General features: G+C 32.6%; 1 protein-coding gene across 3 annotated transcripts in view; it reads left to right on the forward strand.

Moving 5' to 3' along the window:
* Positions 1-15,993, forward strand: part of LOC134536140 (protein transport protein Sec16A) — a 130,782-nt gene that overhangs the window by 42,281 nt on the left and 72,508 nt on the right. For all 3 annotated transcript variants that reach the window (XM_063375740.1, XM_063375757.1, XM_063375750.1), the window contains 7 exons: positions 206-285; positions 1,019-1,244; positions 7,804-7,901; positions 8,926-9,079; positions 10,460-10,595; positions 12,131-12,341; positions 13,662-13,831. In XM_063375740.1, coding sequence (XP_063231810.1) covers positions 206-285; positions 1,019-1,244; positions 7,804-7,901; positions 8,926-9,079; positions 10,460-10,595; positions 12,131-12,341; positions 13,662-13,831 — 1,075 coding nt within the window. The remainder of the gene's footprint in view (positions 1-205; positions 286-1,018; positions 1,245-7,803; positions 7,902-8,925; positions 9,080-10,459; positions 10,596-12,130; positions 12,342-13,661; positions 13,832-15,993) is intronic.

The following is a 15,993-nucleotide window of genomic DNA, read 5'->3' on the forward strand; positions in this document are numbered from 1 at the left end:
CAGAATTTAAAGTTTGCCCATAATGGTTCTGAACCAATTAATGAGCTTTCGGAACATACCAGCAGAGCTGTGTAACAGTTTCCATTGAATACGTGTGGTGTTGCTGGTACATACATATTATTTTTTTTTAGTTAAGGGTCTTTTACAATAATAAATTTTTTTTAAATAAACAGTTTTACTATTTATTTTTGTTTTTGCTCCGCAGATCGCGCCCATCAAGTCGCTCTGGATCAAAGGGTGACTACGATGATTATCATCAGTCTAGAGATTATCATGCCTATGCAGGTAAATCTAAAAAGTGAAGCAGTGCTGATTTTTTTCTGTTAGTAATTTTAATTTTATTTATAGCTGCACTTTATATAATGGCAGGAAAGAGGCTAGTTATAAATAATTATGTGTTATTTTGGCGCCTCTGTTGCACCTCTATCTTTCTTTCACTTAAACCACTGTCCTACATTCTAGAAAAGTCACCAACTCACTATGAAACTCATGTGAAAAATTATAATTATAAAAAGAACATTTAAATGAAACATTGAAAATCACACTTCCAGAAATAGTACCCTAGCCACAGTAGTGATAAATGGTAAGAATGTAGTTAAAAGGCTTTTTTTTTTCAATACATATAATTAAATATAAATATTAATTACAAGAACACACCAAATGGTAAAATAAAAATACAAAATTAGGTCACTGTGACCTTGAACTTACATAACCAGCTTATATACTCAGTGACAAAAACATAATATTAACATTAGCTGAGAGGGGCAGGGGCCTGCACTGATACAACTTTAAGATATATATATATATATAAATATATATATATATAAATATAAATATATATATATATATATATATATATATATATATATATATATATATATATATATATAACATTTTGAGTTTGATTGTGTGACTAACTATGTATGTGGACTCTTGTCAGTTAATTAGTGTTTGGTCATAATAAGTACTTCATTGTTTGTAAATAATGAATAAATAATTTCTTGAAATTGTTTTGCAGGATACGGCTATTATGGACGACCTGCACATCCGTACCAGTATGATCCATACTACAACTACAGCAAATACTATGAAAATCTACGTAGAACTAACCCAGCAGCTTACGCAGAAATGTACGCCAAGTATTATGCGGCTCAACCAGGCTATCACCAGGGTTCATTTTCGGAAGATAGGGCCAGTGTGCACTCGGGAAGAAGTTCTGCCAATGAAGAACTGCAGAGAGAGAGGTAGGGTGTTCATTGTGAGATACAGCCAACGGTTAAATGTTTGTTTGGGGTAATTATTATGTGTAATGGTGTGGAGCTGTCAGTTTATTATTAGTTCTTAAGTTATTTTGCTTTCTGTTATATTGGTTTGTCATAATTTGGGCAAGAACCAGAATTGATATTCCAACTGTTCAATCATTATTTTTAGACCTATGCAAATATGTTTTTTTTAGTTTGACTTGAATATGAATACAAAAAACTGAACTTTTTTCAAATACAAATATCAAATTCAAATGGTAAGAATGAGGATTGGAAACCCACTGAAAAAAATTTTATATCTCATAATAGGTAAATGTCTAGGAATAAAAGGTAAATGTGTAGTGTAGTGGCATCTGGAAAATAACACAAATAATAACTATAGGTAAAGTTTGATTAAGTAATGTTAGCTACATAAAATTACATTTTTATTTTGAGAAATTATTATTTTTACCAAGATTTTACGGTTGTAGCTTACTTATCGTAACCTACCTTTGAACTTAAGTTATTATTTTTGTTTAGAAGCTCCTACTCTACATATTTATTAATTCCTTTCCTTACATATTTATTTGAAAATAAAAAAAAATTATGTGGGATTCAAATCATTCTCATTTACTTGTTCAATATTCTTATTAAAAAATAATTAGTTATTGGTATTCATATTTGATTCAATCTAAAAAAACTGACATTCACACAGGCCTAGTAACCCTGCATTGTAACCCAAAACAATTCCAGAGAAAATATAAACATAACAATATGTGAGAAATCAGAAAAGAATTGTTCTATAAATTAACTATCCTTGGAAGAAGTACCATAATTAATCATAGTTGTACCTTAAACTGCTGGGAACATTGTGGTGGCATGGCACGGCACTTAACTAATAATGCTTATTATAAGTTTTAATAATTTTTTTTACTGTTTGTATATTTTTCTAAGACAGAAAATTAGTGTCTATTGTAGTCATTCTAACAAAAAAAAAAGGTAATTCATTATTAAGCACTAATTATTATTTCACAGGATAAACTAATTTTAGCATTCTGTAACTATTACTAACAAGGCATTCCATAAAATTGTGTTATGCTTAAAAGAACAAAAGATTTAAAAATAAAATGATGTAAAAAAGATGTTGATAAAGCAGTTGAAACCAAATTACATCTTTCAATTAAGACTCCTTTGAATTAAAAATGGAGTATCATCAGATGTGCTCTTGATGAAATATAACAGAAAGTGTATTTCCAAAGTTTTCTTTCTAAATTTTGATTTATAATTTTCAATGTTTCAGATGTTAAAAAAAAAAAAATTACATTAAAAAGTTGTGTTTAAAACTTTTGTGCTCTACTGTGTATAACTGGCAACACAGCACACAGAAAAAAGGGCAGCACTAATGTCAGAAATCTTGCAATGCAAACTGAGGATGAGATACACTATAGCAATGCAAGAGAGCGTAAGCTTAAACTGCCTTAACACCACCTCGTGCTACATATTTATAAAATAGCTTTATAAATAAATATCGCCAGTCTGATTTTAATGACAAATATATATGTTCTATGAAACAATAAAATTTCAATGTAGACATCATAGTGAGTTCATATTAGGGGCGCCACCATAATTTAATCTGTAGATTAAGGAAACAGCGGATCTGAAACGTTTGGAAACCTATGCCATAAACCATGCCTAATACCTGCCCCGACATTCCTTATGTTTTCCATATGTTACCATACAATCTCTTTTGACCTCGCTGTTGCTGAGAGGTGAAACCCAACAACTAAACCACCCTTTACACTCATTATGTACAGAATATGCCCCCTGTTATACATACATGTAGTACCTATATTCATTCACTCTTTTGTTTATGTAACAATTCATGTTTTTTAATTTCATATTACGTACAGTACACTCCCTATTTAACACGGTTGTCGGGGGACATAACTTTTACCCGCGTTGTTGCATAACCGCGATGTTTCGATGTGACCAAGGTCAAAAGGCATAAAACACCGCCTGTGTTCTAATAGGTCGGCAAGCACGCACAGTATAGACGGCCCGCCGTTGTGCGGACTTTGCATCCGCAGTTTTCACTAAACGCGGGTGAAAAAATAAAAATAATAAATTTTAAAGATAAATATTAAATGTTGAATTGTTTTTATTTTTCCGTGTGCCGCGCACAGTTTGTCGCACGGCCTACGAGTGCGCCAAACGCCGCCAAACACACGTGCGGCACACAAGCTGCTGCCAGTCTCGTGGTGTCAGCAACAGTATTTGCTTCGTCAGTGTCCGTAACAAGTAAGCACACGATTCTGTGGTCGAAGTCTTCTAAAAAGAAAGGCCGTAGTGATACTTCAAACCGAATATGAATCGCAAAGTACCGAGTTTGATTGACAAAATAAAAATTATATATTTACTTACAGATAGCTTGTCTTTTGCAGAAGTAGGCCGCAGATACAGGAAAAAACGATTCTAGCATTCGTACAATAAAAAATAAAGAATCGTCTATCGTGTCAAGTGGTTAAACTTTATTATCCATGCTTACAGTAAATTATAAATGGTCACGTGTGGGAAACAAAAATTGCGCCAATTTAATTTTAGCGCAATCAGTGACGCCGTATTAAAAACCGTGTTAAACTATGTCTTTACTTATTTCACCAAACGCTGTGTCGAGTTGCTGAGTGTGTGTGGCTCGGATTGGCAAGTGTTATATTCCCCAGCCTCTGGTTAAAGGTCGGGAGACCGTTACACATAAACATTTCCGGGACTTGTTTACTACCTCACGGCAAAAGTGGTACAGTATGGTTCACGTAAGTATTGGACCACTGGGAATTCCTGGACAAAGATTAAAAATACGCTAGCTGATTTACTTTACTATTTAATGTTAAAACATTATACCAAAGTAAAAAGATGAACGTGTATAATACAATGAATTACCCAATAATATTACGTCTGTAGGTTTAAGTTGTAACAAAACATTTATATACAGATGTCCAGTAAAGTACCAATTAAGATTCTGTAGTGGAATTTTAAACACCGGACTACCTGATTTTGCCTTGTACGCAGGAACGCTGCTCAGTCAAGTGACTCATGCTCTGCTTGTGTGCTGCGTGAACACATTCCCTCCCCCACTCCCCCTCTTCAAGTTTCTGCCCGCTCTAATCTCTACCTCTCTCCATATTCTCGGCTCGTCTCTCCCTACCCAGCGCTTGCCGACAACCAAGCCTATCCAACATCAATCCCCAGCCGAGTCACGCTGGATAATGTCGCTGGACGGTGGGCTTTATCAGGTCCCCGTTCCGATGCTTCATTTGTGAGATAAAGCGACGTTAAGAACTAGTGTTTCAGAAAATATCACTGGGCTGGATTGGACCATAATTTGAAAACCCTACAAGATAGAGGAATAATGTACGGAGATATCTTGTTTAGAATTTCACTGCGGACATTTTCTACGCCTAGGCTTTTTTCTGCCCGATGCTTAGTTTGTTAGTTACAACGCAAAATTATCCTAATCTGCTGTCAACCATTTATTCCATTATTATTCATTTCTGACTGGGGTACATGGTTTGACCCGCGATATACCCGATTCCGCGATCAATCAAGGCGCGATATACCGGGAGTTTACTGTACTTTTTTCTCATAGTGCCTTATTCTTAACTTTTTACAGTTTTTAATGTTTTTATAATTTCTTATGGTTCAACATTTCTGTTCGTTTATCCATGGGTGCCAGCATTCGAGGAATGAGTACATGATGTAATTTATAATCTGAAATGCATAAATGTCATTCAAGTATTTCTTTGTGTCTGTGCTTTTGCATGACACATACTTGGTATGTGTGCTGGATGCTACGATCATTACAGGTACCTAAGGCTAGGACAGTTTCACCATAATGAGTACTATCGTCACATGCCAGTAGTGGGAGATTGCTGTAATAGGAGGTGAGCCCAGGAAACCATGCGTCTCTTGGACTTGTTTGTAGATTTTGCATCTTATGGGGAAGTAAAAATTTTTTATGTGATTGTGTACTTCCCTATTCTATTTTGATGTTACTTTAGTTTACAAAACTCAGTTTTGGCAGCTCCCAAATGTTTCTTATATTTAGTTTTAATTTTTAGTTTACCACAGGTAGTTTTATTCCATGCTGTTCTATTCATTAGCTTCGTAGAAGTGTCTTTTTTTCTTCTGTTTATTACAATTTAACGCATATGTTTTGCTAGATATTACCAGCCTGTAAAAACTTAATTTGATAGAAATACATATTTGTTTTCTTCACACTTATTGTATGTGAGTTTCAAGAGTTCAGTTTTTACGGTAGGAAATAGTTTGAACAACTGTGGAAAACGTGTTTCACCACACTTATTCGTAAAAACTTTCTGTTTTCGAATACTGATAACCTTTATTTATTATTTATCCATTTACTGTAGACGACAGAGTTTTAACTGCTGCAATAGAATGCTGTTGCCTGCTGGTTAGGATTTATTAGCTCGGGTTATGTAAGTAAATAACAGGTTTTGACTTAACACATACACATTTTTCGTTTGTTACTGGTAATAGTTGAAAGGCTTTGATTTATGACATTCTTAAAAATGATTATTTTTGGTATTCTTAAATATTGATTTAAGCCTGTTTTCATTTTAGGACTTGCATATTCATTTTAAGTCCACACAATTCATGAGACACTGTATTTAAATTTACTAAACTCATTAAATAACACTAATTTTTGAGGCTATGCTAACTTAGTAACCTACACAAACAATCAAAAATAAACTAACACAAACTTTAAACTTTAAAGTAAACTTGGTAACTGATGCCAATTAATCTGTTCTTTTAATTGCATATCTATACAACATATAACACCAAATTGCATGAACTAAAAACATGAAATCAATGAATTTTTAGAAAAACGTATTTGAAAAATAATATTACATATTTTGATCTTGCATTGCTTTTAGTTACAAGTTTTTTTATATTAATGATGGTACATTTTTCTAAAGCACAAAAATTTGCAGATTTATTTATATACTTTTGAGTAGTTAGGTTTTTGATATCCTTATTAGTTATTACTAATTATTTTATTGAAAGTCATCATGTGTTGGTAAAAATGTGAATATTTTGGTAAAAAAAGGATTAGGAAATATTTTAGATTCATTTTGGTTGAATAATAATACTATTTTTTTATGAATAAAGACAATGTATAAAAATAAAAACAATAACACCAAAATGTCCTGTTTCAAAAATGAAATTGACCTAAAAATAAAACCATAAAATCTTAGTCTTTCCCTGTAGGCAATGGTCAATATCATTCCAATATATCTTTTTCTTGTGGTATGATACAGTCTCCAACAACCTTCACAACTTTAATAATAATAATAATAGTAATATAAAACCTGCTACAAATTTAGGGTGTAATTTATGTAATATGAGTTTTTATTAAAAGGTATTATTTGAGATAAACCTAGAATCCTTTTCCAGAACATAGTGCCAAGTTGTGGATATCTCTTGACATCCTCATATTTATAATCTGTATTATAATTAATATATATTTGTAAACTCATAAATATTATGTAATTATACATATGTACATTAATTAAATTACAATTTTAAACATAGCATTGCAGATTCAAAACCTCATTTGTTTAAACTTGTGTTTTTTTTTAGTCACCCCCATTAAAAAAATCAGTGAAAATTCCCTGCTTCAGTTATGGTATACACGTTTGAAAATAATTATTTGTTGTACGACTACCAATGTAAGTAGAATAAAAGTGTTTGTAACAAAGAAATTGTTGTAGATAGGGTTTATCAACCTCCTGAAAACCTACAATTTAATGTTATAATTAATGTTTTACACAAAGTGTTCTCATAAGTTTGAAGTTTATAGCTAATGCACTTAAATCTGTTGCATGTTAAATCCTGTAGTAAGCATGAATCCTTGGCTATGCCTGAACTACAGGAATCCAAGCAAGGAAATGATTTAAGACTTTTTAGTGATGGTTTGCAGACATTTGTACTGTTAGTACCTGTAATATCCTAATTTTTTCCTGTAATGTATGTACAAGCTGACAAGTTCTCATTTTATGCCCTTTTATCCTTAGATGTTGGTAGGAAAAAATCTCTATATAATGAGTCAGATTTGTCAATAAGGTGGTGGTAATTCAGATGAAAAGTTTCAAAAGCTTTACCATTTTATTTGTTAATTATTCTAGTGTTATCTATGTTTATAAATATATTCACTTAATATTATACCATCTACATTCTTTGTCTTATGTTAATATAAGGTAGATGTATGCTGGTGCAATTAAGTATATTGTTATCTCTACTGTTTCTTTTCAAATGGTTATAAAATTAACTATGTATTTTAAAAACAGGTTTTTGTTTGGATTGGTAATAAGTCATTTAGCTTGTCGATTATGTATTTACTATTCAGTATTTTTAGTTTTTTTTTTTTTTGCGTTTGTTGATCATTCATTAATTTGATTTTTGGCACTAAGGGTGATTATTCACTTTTCAAATCAGTGAGTTAGTTTTTTGTTGCATACAGTTACGATTTTAATTTTTTCTCTAGGACCTTGGATCAGACAGTTACGTCTGTATACCAGGAGCCAGCTCCATCTACACCTCAGAGACTCACACCGGCAAAGTTTTCCACAGCTCATGTGAAAGGTAATGTTGTTCTTGATTTTGTGTTTTGAAACTATATAAACTTTTTAGACGTAATAGGTTTTGTGTTAAAAATTTTGTAAAATTTTTGATTATTTTCATTTCACCATATTAATAGTAATTTTATAATTCATATGCATGATCATGTTTTCATTTATTTGTAACATAATTTTGTCAGACATTATTCTAAATATGCATTTAAAATTGTTTTAGTAATGTATGATAAGTGTCTGTGGTAGCAAAGATAGGTATCCTGCCTAGTATACTGTTGGGGGTTACTATGTTATTACACAGTGCTATCTGTCAAAGTGAATATTTGTCCTTAAGTTGGTACATTCCATTCCCGGTCATTATTTTTGTGTTTACGTTAAATACTGTTAAACATACAGACAGTACAAATGGCTTAACTTTCACATAATAATAATAATAATATACATTGCTTACATTTTGAATAATTAATTGTCAAAGTAAATTTTTTACCAGTTTTGTGTAATACCTATAAGGAGAATGTATTGGCAAACAGAACTGTAAAATTTTTATTTTTAATGACAATGAAATTGACTTCTTAATGATATGGTTTAAATGTATTCAGAAATTTTTTTTAAATTTTACCATATTCAGAAAAAAAAAAAAGTTTTAACAGCTATGGAAAATAAATTTAACCATACATGTACAAAGTTGCCAGTATAATAGCCTTGTTTAAATTTAAATTTTAAATACATACTTTTATCACTGTAATCCATTGATATATCTTTTAAGTCTTTATATTTCATTTTGTGAAAGCTTAGCCATTCAAAAGGTCTACAAGTTAACATTATTAATGTAATGATACAATTTTGACCTGATATGAGAAAATGGTACATAGTTTGAATTGTTAATCATTACTTTGTGGTGCTTGAAATTGTTGACAAGTTATATCAACTGTGCGTTCGAGAAGTTACGAAGTATCATTTTTGTTGTTTGTGTGAATATCCAAAAACAAAGAGTGTATTGTGATGGTAAAAGAGTTATTTAAAAATGTGCATAGGTATGTTCACATCTCAAGGAGTGCTTGTGAAAGTTTTACCACACTACCCCCTTGATGGGCAGCCAGCGTTAATAGAAATTCACAGTGTTGGAAGACTTTTGGCCTCGGATGAAGAAAGGCAAGAACTGGAAGATTTCCCAGGTCCACTTGTCAAGTAAGGATACTTCAATTTTTCATTTATAATTGTTTTATTCTTCACTTTTTCACACAATTTTTTTTCCTCGGGTTGATTCTAGTAATATATCTTGCAAAATCTCAACTTAAAAAATTATACATTCTTGGTGTATCTAGGGTTCAAACGAGAGTTATTACAGTAAACGAAATGTTGACCCTGGATCTTTCTTCTTCCTAACCTACTTTCTGTGTTGTTACTGTGTGGTAAAAGGCTTATACACCTGCCGCTCTGAGTAATGCTGTTCGATTTGCAAGTTTTGAAGTAACGAAGCCGATAAATTATGGAAATTATTTAAAGTAGTGCTGTTTTCTTTTACATGAATTTATATTTCCCTGCGCACACAGTGGCAATGGCAAATATGTATCATTAAATACAAATGTACGTATTGATAATGTGGTGAATCAACAAACACTATTTTGGTCTTTCCTTATTAGCTATTCACTTCCTTCATTGTGTATTTATCTCCGATGACACCCATCGTGCATGTCAGCAGCAGCTCTTGAGTGTCAAGCTTAAAGCTTTCAGGACTAGTTAACCTTGCGCCTACTAGGTTGCACAAGTTGCAAATGTGCTAGTGGCAGATCATGGCAGAAACTTATTTAGTAAACAACAGTTAGGAATTACAGGTTAAATAATTTTTTTAAGTATTGTGTTAATGCTTTTTAAATTCATATTATAAATGAAATATCTCCTATATTAATAGCATCTTAATTTTGTAACTCAGAATTGTTGTTATGCCTACTTAAGGTATGCTATGCTCAAGCTCAATTATGTTAACAATGTCGTAAATGGATTTTTAAAATTTAAATTAGGTTGTTTAGTCTCAAAATGTTATCCTACATTTTTTAAATGTACTTCAAATGTATTTAGACATAAATTTGTACTGTAAATTGATTTTAACGGGAGAAGTGTCTTGATTAAATTGGTAGTCTGCAGGTATAATACTCTTTAACTTATTGGAAAATGAGTTATTTTGATTAACATACACTCTTATGGAAAAATCGTATTTGATTAGCGCTGTTTTGATTAGCACTCCTGGATTGAATTAGAACATTACTTAGAGGGGTGTATATGTTTGCTATGATGGTTTTCTAACAATTAATGAAAGAATGGCTTCTGCAACTGCAATCAGTTGTCATACATTCCCACAGTGTTTGCTTATATTAACCACTGTTAACTATGGCTCATATAAGTACTTGCACTAACCATCAGTAGTTTGGTTTCAAGCATGCACGTACAAAATTTTATTTTAATTTTATTTTAATTTTTAGCCTTTTAAGAAATTTTCTCAATGGCAAGTGATGTTAAATTTTTACTAACAAAATAATTTTTTTCTTTTTCTCCCCTTTTTTTTGTCAGGGGTACACACAAAAACTCGCTTATAAACTTTTGTGCGAAGAAAATCAAGAAAGCTGAACGTGATCCGGATTTGTACGACAGGGATTCTGTCATTCTTCTGTGGAGACTTCTGATTCTTCTTCTCAAGCAGAATGGAGTATGTATCTTTGGTTGCGGATATCAAGTTTTATTTCTTAAAATTAAAAGTATTTGGTTCTAATGTTTGTTGTGTATTAATATATTTATGATTTAATTTTAAATATATATTGTTACAGAAATCATTGAAAGGAAAAAATATATATATAAAATAAACATTAGAGATATTGGAGAAGGAATTGGTAATGGCTTACAGTAAGGAACTGTCTGAGCATTTACCCTTGAGTAACATCTAGAAACTATAGAAGACCGAAATTAATATGGCAGAATTGGATTCGAACCAGGGTCCTTTGGAATGCAAATTCTGTGATTTTTGCCACAGCAGCAAATTACACACAAGCATGGATCTCTTATGGCGTACTTCCACAGTAAAGGTTAAAGCTTGATTATCCACCTTATTAACACTGGGTTCGAAATGAGGCACCAACACCTCTATCAACCTAGTCGTACCACTTTTTTTTAATCATTAATACAAAGGTTACACACCCCAGGTCACTGCACCACCTTGGCTCAAGTTGAAAGCTCTATTGATTCAGCATCCCTTTTCTTACCAAGTACCACAGCACTGCCCACTCTGTGGAAAGCTTCATCCGTTGGTATTAAATGGAATCAATGTTATACTTGTGGTCTGATAGAGTTAAAAAAAAAAATAATAAATTGTACATGTATGCCAGTTCTTGTTTAATATATTTTTACATGCTTTATATTAGCTTCACCTGTATGTTTGTCTGTCCGTCTGTAACTCTTTCGACTAAGAGTAAGTGATCACTGTAAAATGTTCACTTATTTCATTACGTTCGTTAGCCGAGCGGTCTAAGGCGCGCGACTTCTGTGACGTCAGCTTTTGGATTCAGCGATCGTGGGTTCTACTCCCGGCCACGCCGAAAAAAAAAAAAGGGGTGTTTTTTTTCCGGTAAATTCTAAGATTATATCCATTCATTTAACTGTAAATGATTCGGAGAGACTTTACCATTTCTTTGTGACGTTGCAACTCCAAATAGTTATCTCAGATGGTAATAGGTAGTGTCGGTAACTCATTTCCCTATGATAATTATACATAAATATAGTTTAAAAAACTAAAAAAACATGCTTTTAAAGAATATCAAACTAAAAAGTTAAAAATAAATATAGTTTAAAAAACAAAAAAAAACATGCTTTTAAAGAATATCAAACTAAAAAGTTAAAAATAAATATAGTTTAAAAAACTAAAGAAACATGCTTTTAAAGATTATCAAACTAAAAATTAAAAAATAATTTTAAAATTTAATTTATGACAATAGTATATAAGCAATACTAGTATAAATGAGAAAAAAGCATGGGGCGCTTAATATACAAAAAATATGGCGGAAGTGCCTCAAGCTTTTTTCTCTTTTATACTAGTATTGCTTATATACTATTGTCATAAATTAAATTTTAAAATTATTTTTTAATTTTTAGTTTGATAATCTTTAAAAGCATGTTTCTTTAGTTTTTTAAACTATATTTATTTTCTTACACCCTGGGTATTATAGTGCTGTGACAAACGTGACATTGCAGACGATTGTTGGGGAAGACATAGCGGAGCTTTTGCTGTCGAACTCTGGCCGCCACGGCTCCAGCATGACCATCTCGACTGCGAGGCAGTCCGTCCCGTCCCCAGCCGTGTCGCAGCACAGTGTGCACGACGAAGCTCAACACAGGTCAGAGGAGGACATCACCAACGAGTTTCGAGAGTTTCTCCTCTACGGAAACACGAGGGAAGCCCTTGGTTAGTGCAAATAACCTGTACTTTAATTTAAATATTTTTGGACATACACCATTGTTATAGTGTATGTTATAAAAAACCTAAAAAAATGGACAAAAAGATGAATATGCAATCCATTGAAAATAAGCCAATCAATAGGGGCTGGAAAAGTTAGCATCTATTCTTTCCAAAATTAGCATAATATATTATGTAAATTAGCATCTGTTATTGTAAAATTAGTATGTTTTATATAACTTATTTAAAACTTAATATTTACATTATAAATGTTTGTAAACTTAAATATTCATATATGTACAAATAAAACTATAGTTCAGTTTTGTTCAGAAATTTGTTTCATGCTTTTCTAGATTAAAAAAAAATTGTAGTGCAATATGCTCACAAACATTAAGTTGCAGGTTTAATTCATAAAATAATACACAATATTCAGCAGGATTAGTTAAATGGGGCTTATATTTTTATGTTATTTCAGATAAATGTAACTTGGCTACATCGCAGAGACATTGAAATTTTGTATAATGCTGGTCATGAAAGTGTAGAGAACAATTACCAGAAAATCACCATATGGCTCAAATGTAACATTTGAACTACCTGTACTACTGTTGTATTACTTCATACTCTTGCTAAAGAAAAATGCGAGAGAATGCAGCCAGTTATGTTTTCATCTTATTAGCATATCATATACCATTTGTCTGTGAGATCAGAAAATCTGTGGCAAATATGGTAGATGGTTTTGTTTGTGTTTTAACTGAAGTGGTGAACATTTATACAAATATGTATATAAAAAAAATGTAATTATTAATGCACACATTTCCTAGACAAACTGTGAAGTATGAATATAAGGTGAGTCAGTTTACCGAAGAGACAGTTGCATCAAGTAAGTGGAAAGAAAGAAAGAAAGAAAGGAAAAAAAAAAAAGGTTTATGGGGTGGGTTACAAAATCTCAACTTAAAAAAAAATAATTTGAGTTCTTGAATTTTTTTCCATGACAAACAGTGCAAAACTGCAATTGCACATGTCCAAAAAATTGTATTAAACTTTCAGAATATAACAAATTAACAATTAAACTAACTTTAAGCACAGATAACCCAAAAATCGGTGAATTCTGGCCCGGGTAATTGAGAGTTTTCTTTACCTTAGAGTTCAGGTTGTAGAGGGAAATTATACAGACCAACTTTTAAAAATATATTTAGGTTTAATTTTCGGAAGACATTGTTATGTTTAGTTATGTCAGCTGAGAAAGGGTAATGTTTTGAATGCTGGCAGTAGTGTCATTGCATGCGTGGTAGCAGACGGCTTGTTATGTCGCACATGTCGTGTTCCCAGAGTCTGCAATGAAACATGGCTTGTGGGGCCATGCATTGTTCCTTGCCTCCAAGATGGATCAGAGGACGTATGCAAACGTGATGATGCGGTTCGCCAACGGCCTCACGATGAATGATCCTTTGCAGACTTTGTACCAGCTTATGTCGGGCCGCCAACCCGCTGCAGTCACTGTAAGTTGGGCCAAGTTGGTCTTTATTCTGACGATGTTGCAGATGTGAAGAAACATCTTCATGTCCGTTTATTGCTGTTGGTTGGTCATTGACACTTCTTTGCTAATTTTAGTTCATATTCCTTTAAAAAAAAAGTTTGTTTACATTACTGTATTTACTCGAATAAGCCTCACACCCATAATATTTATATCATAACAAAAAATATCTGTTTTTTAGAATAAGCCTCACACCGAATTTTTAAAAAACATAACTTGGTACCATATTTCAAGTTTTTTTTAATTAAATGATTATTCTTGACGTAATTATATTTAATTATAAATCTTTTAAGTTTTTCTGTAAAAATAATATAATTCTTGGTATCTCTTCTAATATCAACCAGTTATTTTTTCAGCATTCTTTGTTCTTTTCAGACGCGTACAATTTAATGTGTTAATATTTACATTAAAAATTTCTTGATAAATATTATTCTCAAAAGACATCACACAGTTATATTTTATTAATGGCATAATTGTTAAATAACATTGTTACCACTCATCACCTCCGGCTAGCTCAAAATTAGGTGATGAGTGAATATACAGGTTGGTAGCAGGTCACAAAATAATTCCTAAGCAGTGTTTGATGTATTACCTGTTTTGTTTATTCTCGTAAAATCACAATATCACAGTCTTCCGCACAACAGAACATAAAAGAAATTTCAATGTATGTACATACAGAAAAGAGAAAACACGTAGACTCTTCTTACGAATTTAATCCCGCGGTTGTGATAACTCACGGTACATTGCCCGGATAAGTTCCGGGCAGTGAAGGCTAAACAAAAGGCTTTTGTTGCCTCGCTGTGGGTTTTGCCGATGACTAGGGTAAAAAAAAAGTTCTAATTAATAAAAAGTCCGAAAAATTGGTTATTTTTTATGCGTCGCCAGAACCGTAGCCGTAAAGTTATACTTTAAAAATAGAATACTATATTGTTAGTCGAGCCATCGCCCTACCACGACCTCTTGTCACGGTGCTCGAACAATGACTCACCATACAGCCTTCCTTCCCTTTGTGTGGGCAGTGTCCTGGGCTCGCTGACGTAATTCTCAGCCAATCACGGCGCATGGCAACAGAAACTTCCACAAAATTCTTATGTCCATTCCCACGACCCTAGCAATTTCTGTCTTTCTCCAACAATCCCATGACCGTGAATCAACGCCGAGCATATGAAACAAAGCCTCTGTTGTGAAATAACCCAGGGAGAATTACATCAGCACGCCTTCCCACACAAATGAAGCCAGCAAAAAAAAATAAACACTTGAAAAAAAATTTTTGCATATCAAAACTAATATTTTATTATTCGTATTCGATTCAATTTCGAATACTAATGCTTTGATAAAATGAATATTCAGTCGTTTACGAATATGGCTGTGCAGAACCTCAAAAGTCCAAAATAATTACGGGATTACAGAATATTTTCTCGTCAGGCAGGAACAAAATTTCCATAGGATTTCCGTAATGTTTTAGGATTAATTATGTGGAGTTTTTCTGCTACATCTGGCAACGTACATTTTGAGAAGACTAATATGTAATATAAGCAAAGCCGGATTTAACACAGTAATTTGAAACCAAAATAACACCCATGTTATCAGCTAAAGTATTTTACGAGAAGTGTGTCTGGCAGGTCATTAAAAATAGATTAGAACTGACAGCATACTTATAAGGATAAATATGTGTCCCTAAAAATCAAAACTGCATGGGTGATAAAGTTGACAGTTTTCATATCAAAGGGTAGAAAAATGGCATGTACGCTCTGTGATTCATTTCGTTCAGAACGGGGCGGCAATGAGAAAAAAACTTGTGCAGATTTCATGGAAAACACCCGGTAGCATACTCTCAGCAAAGACTCCTACGACAATGTTTTTCTGGTGGATAATACACAGTGAACGACAACCGGTTGCAGGCCCACTCACACACTCCTAGCACAGAGACAGCTCTTCTCAGGCATGGCCTAAAAAATAAGTCAAGAGGGGGAAAAAAACTTTGCCTCTTTTACCAAGCACTCATACACTGAACAGAAAAAGAGGAACATTCTTAGCAGCTACTGTGTGCCTACTCTTTTGTTAAAACAAGCCTAAAAAAATATAATCCATTATTGTTATAATATGTTAATATAAATAATTATATAT

Source organism: Bacillus rossius, chromosome 1, assembly GCF_032445375.1.
Source record: "Bacillus rossius redtenbacheri isolate Brsri chromosome 1, Brsri_v3, whole genome shotgun sequence".
Taxonomy (NCBI): Eukaryota; Metazoa; Arthropoda; class Insecta; order Phasmatodea; family Bacillidae; genus Bacillus; species Bacillus rossius.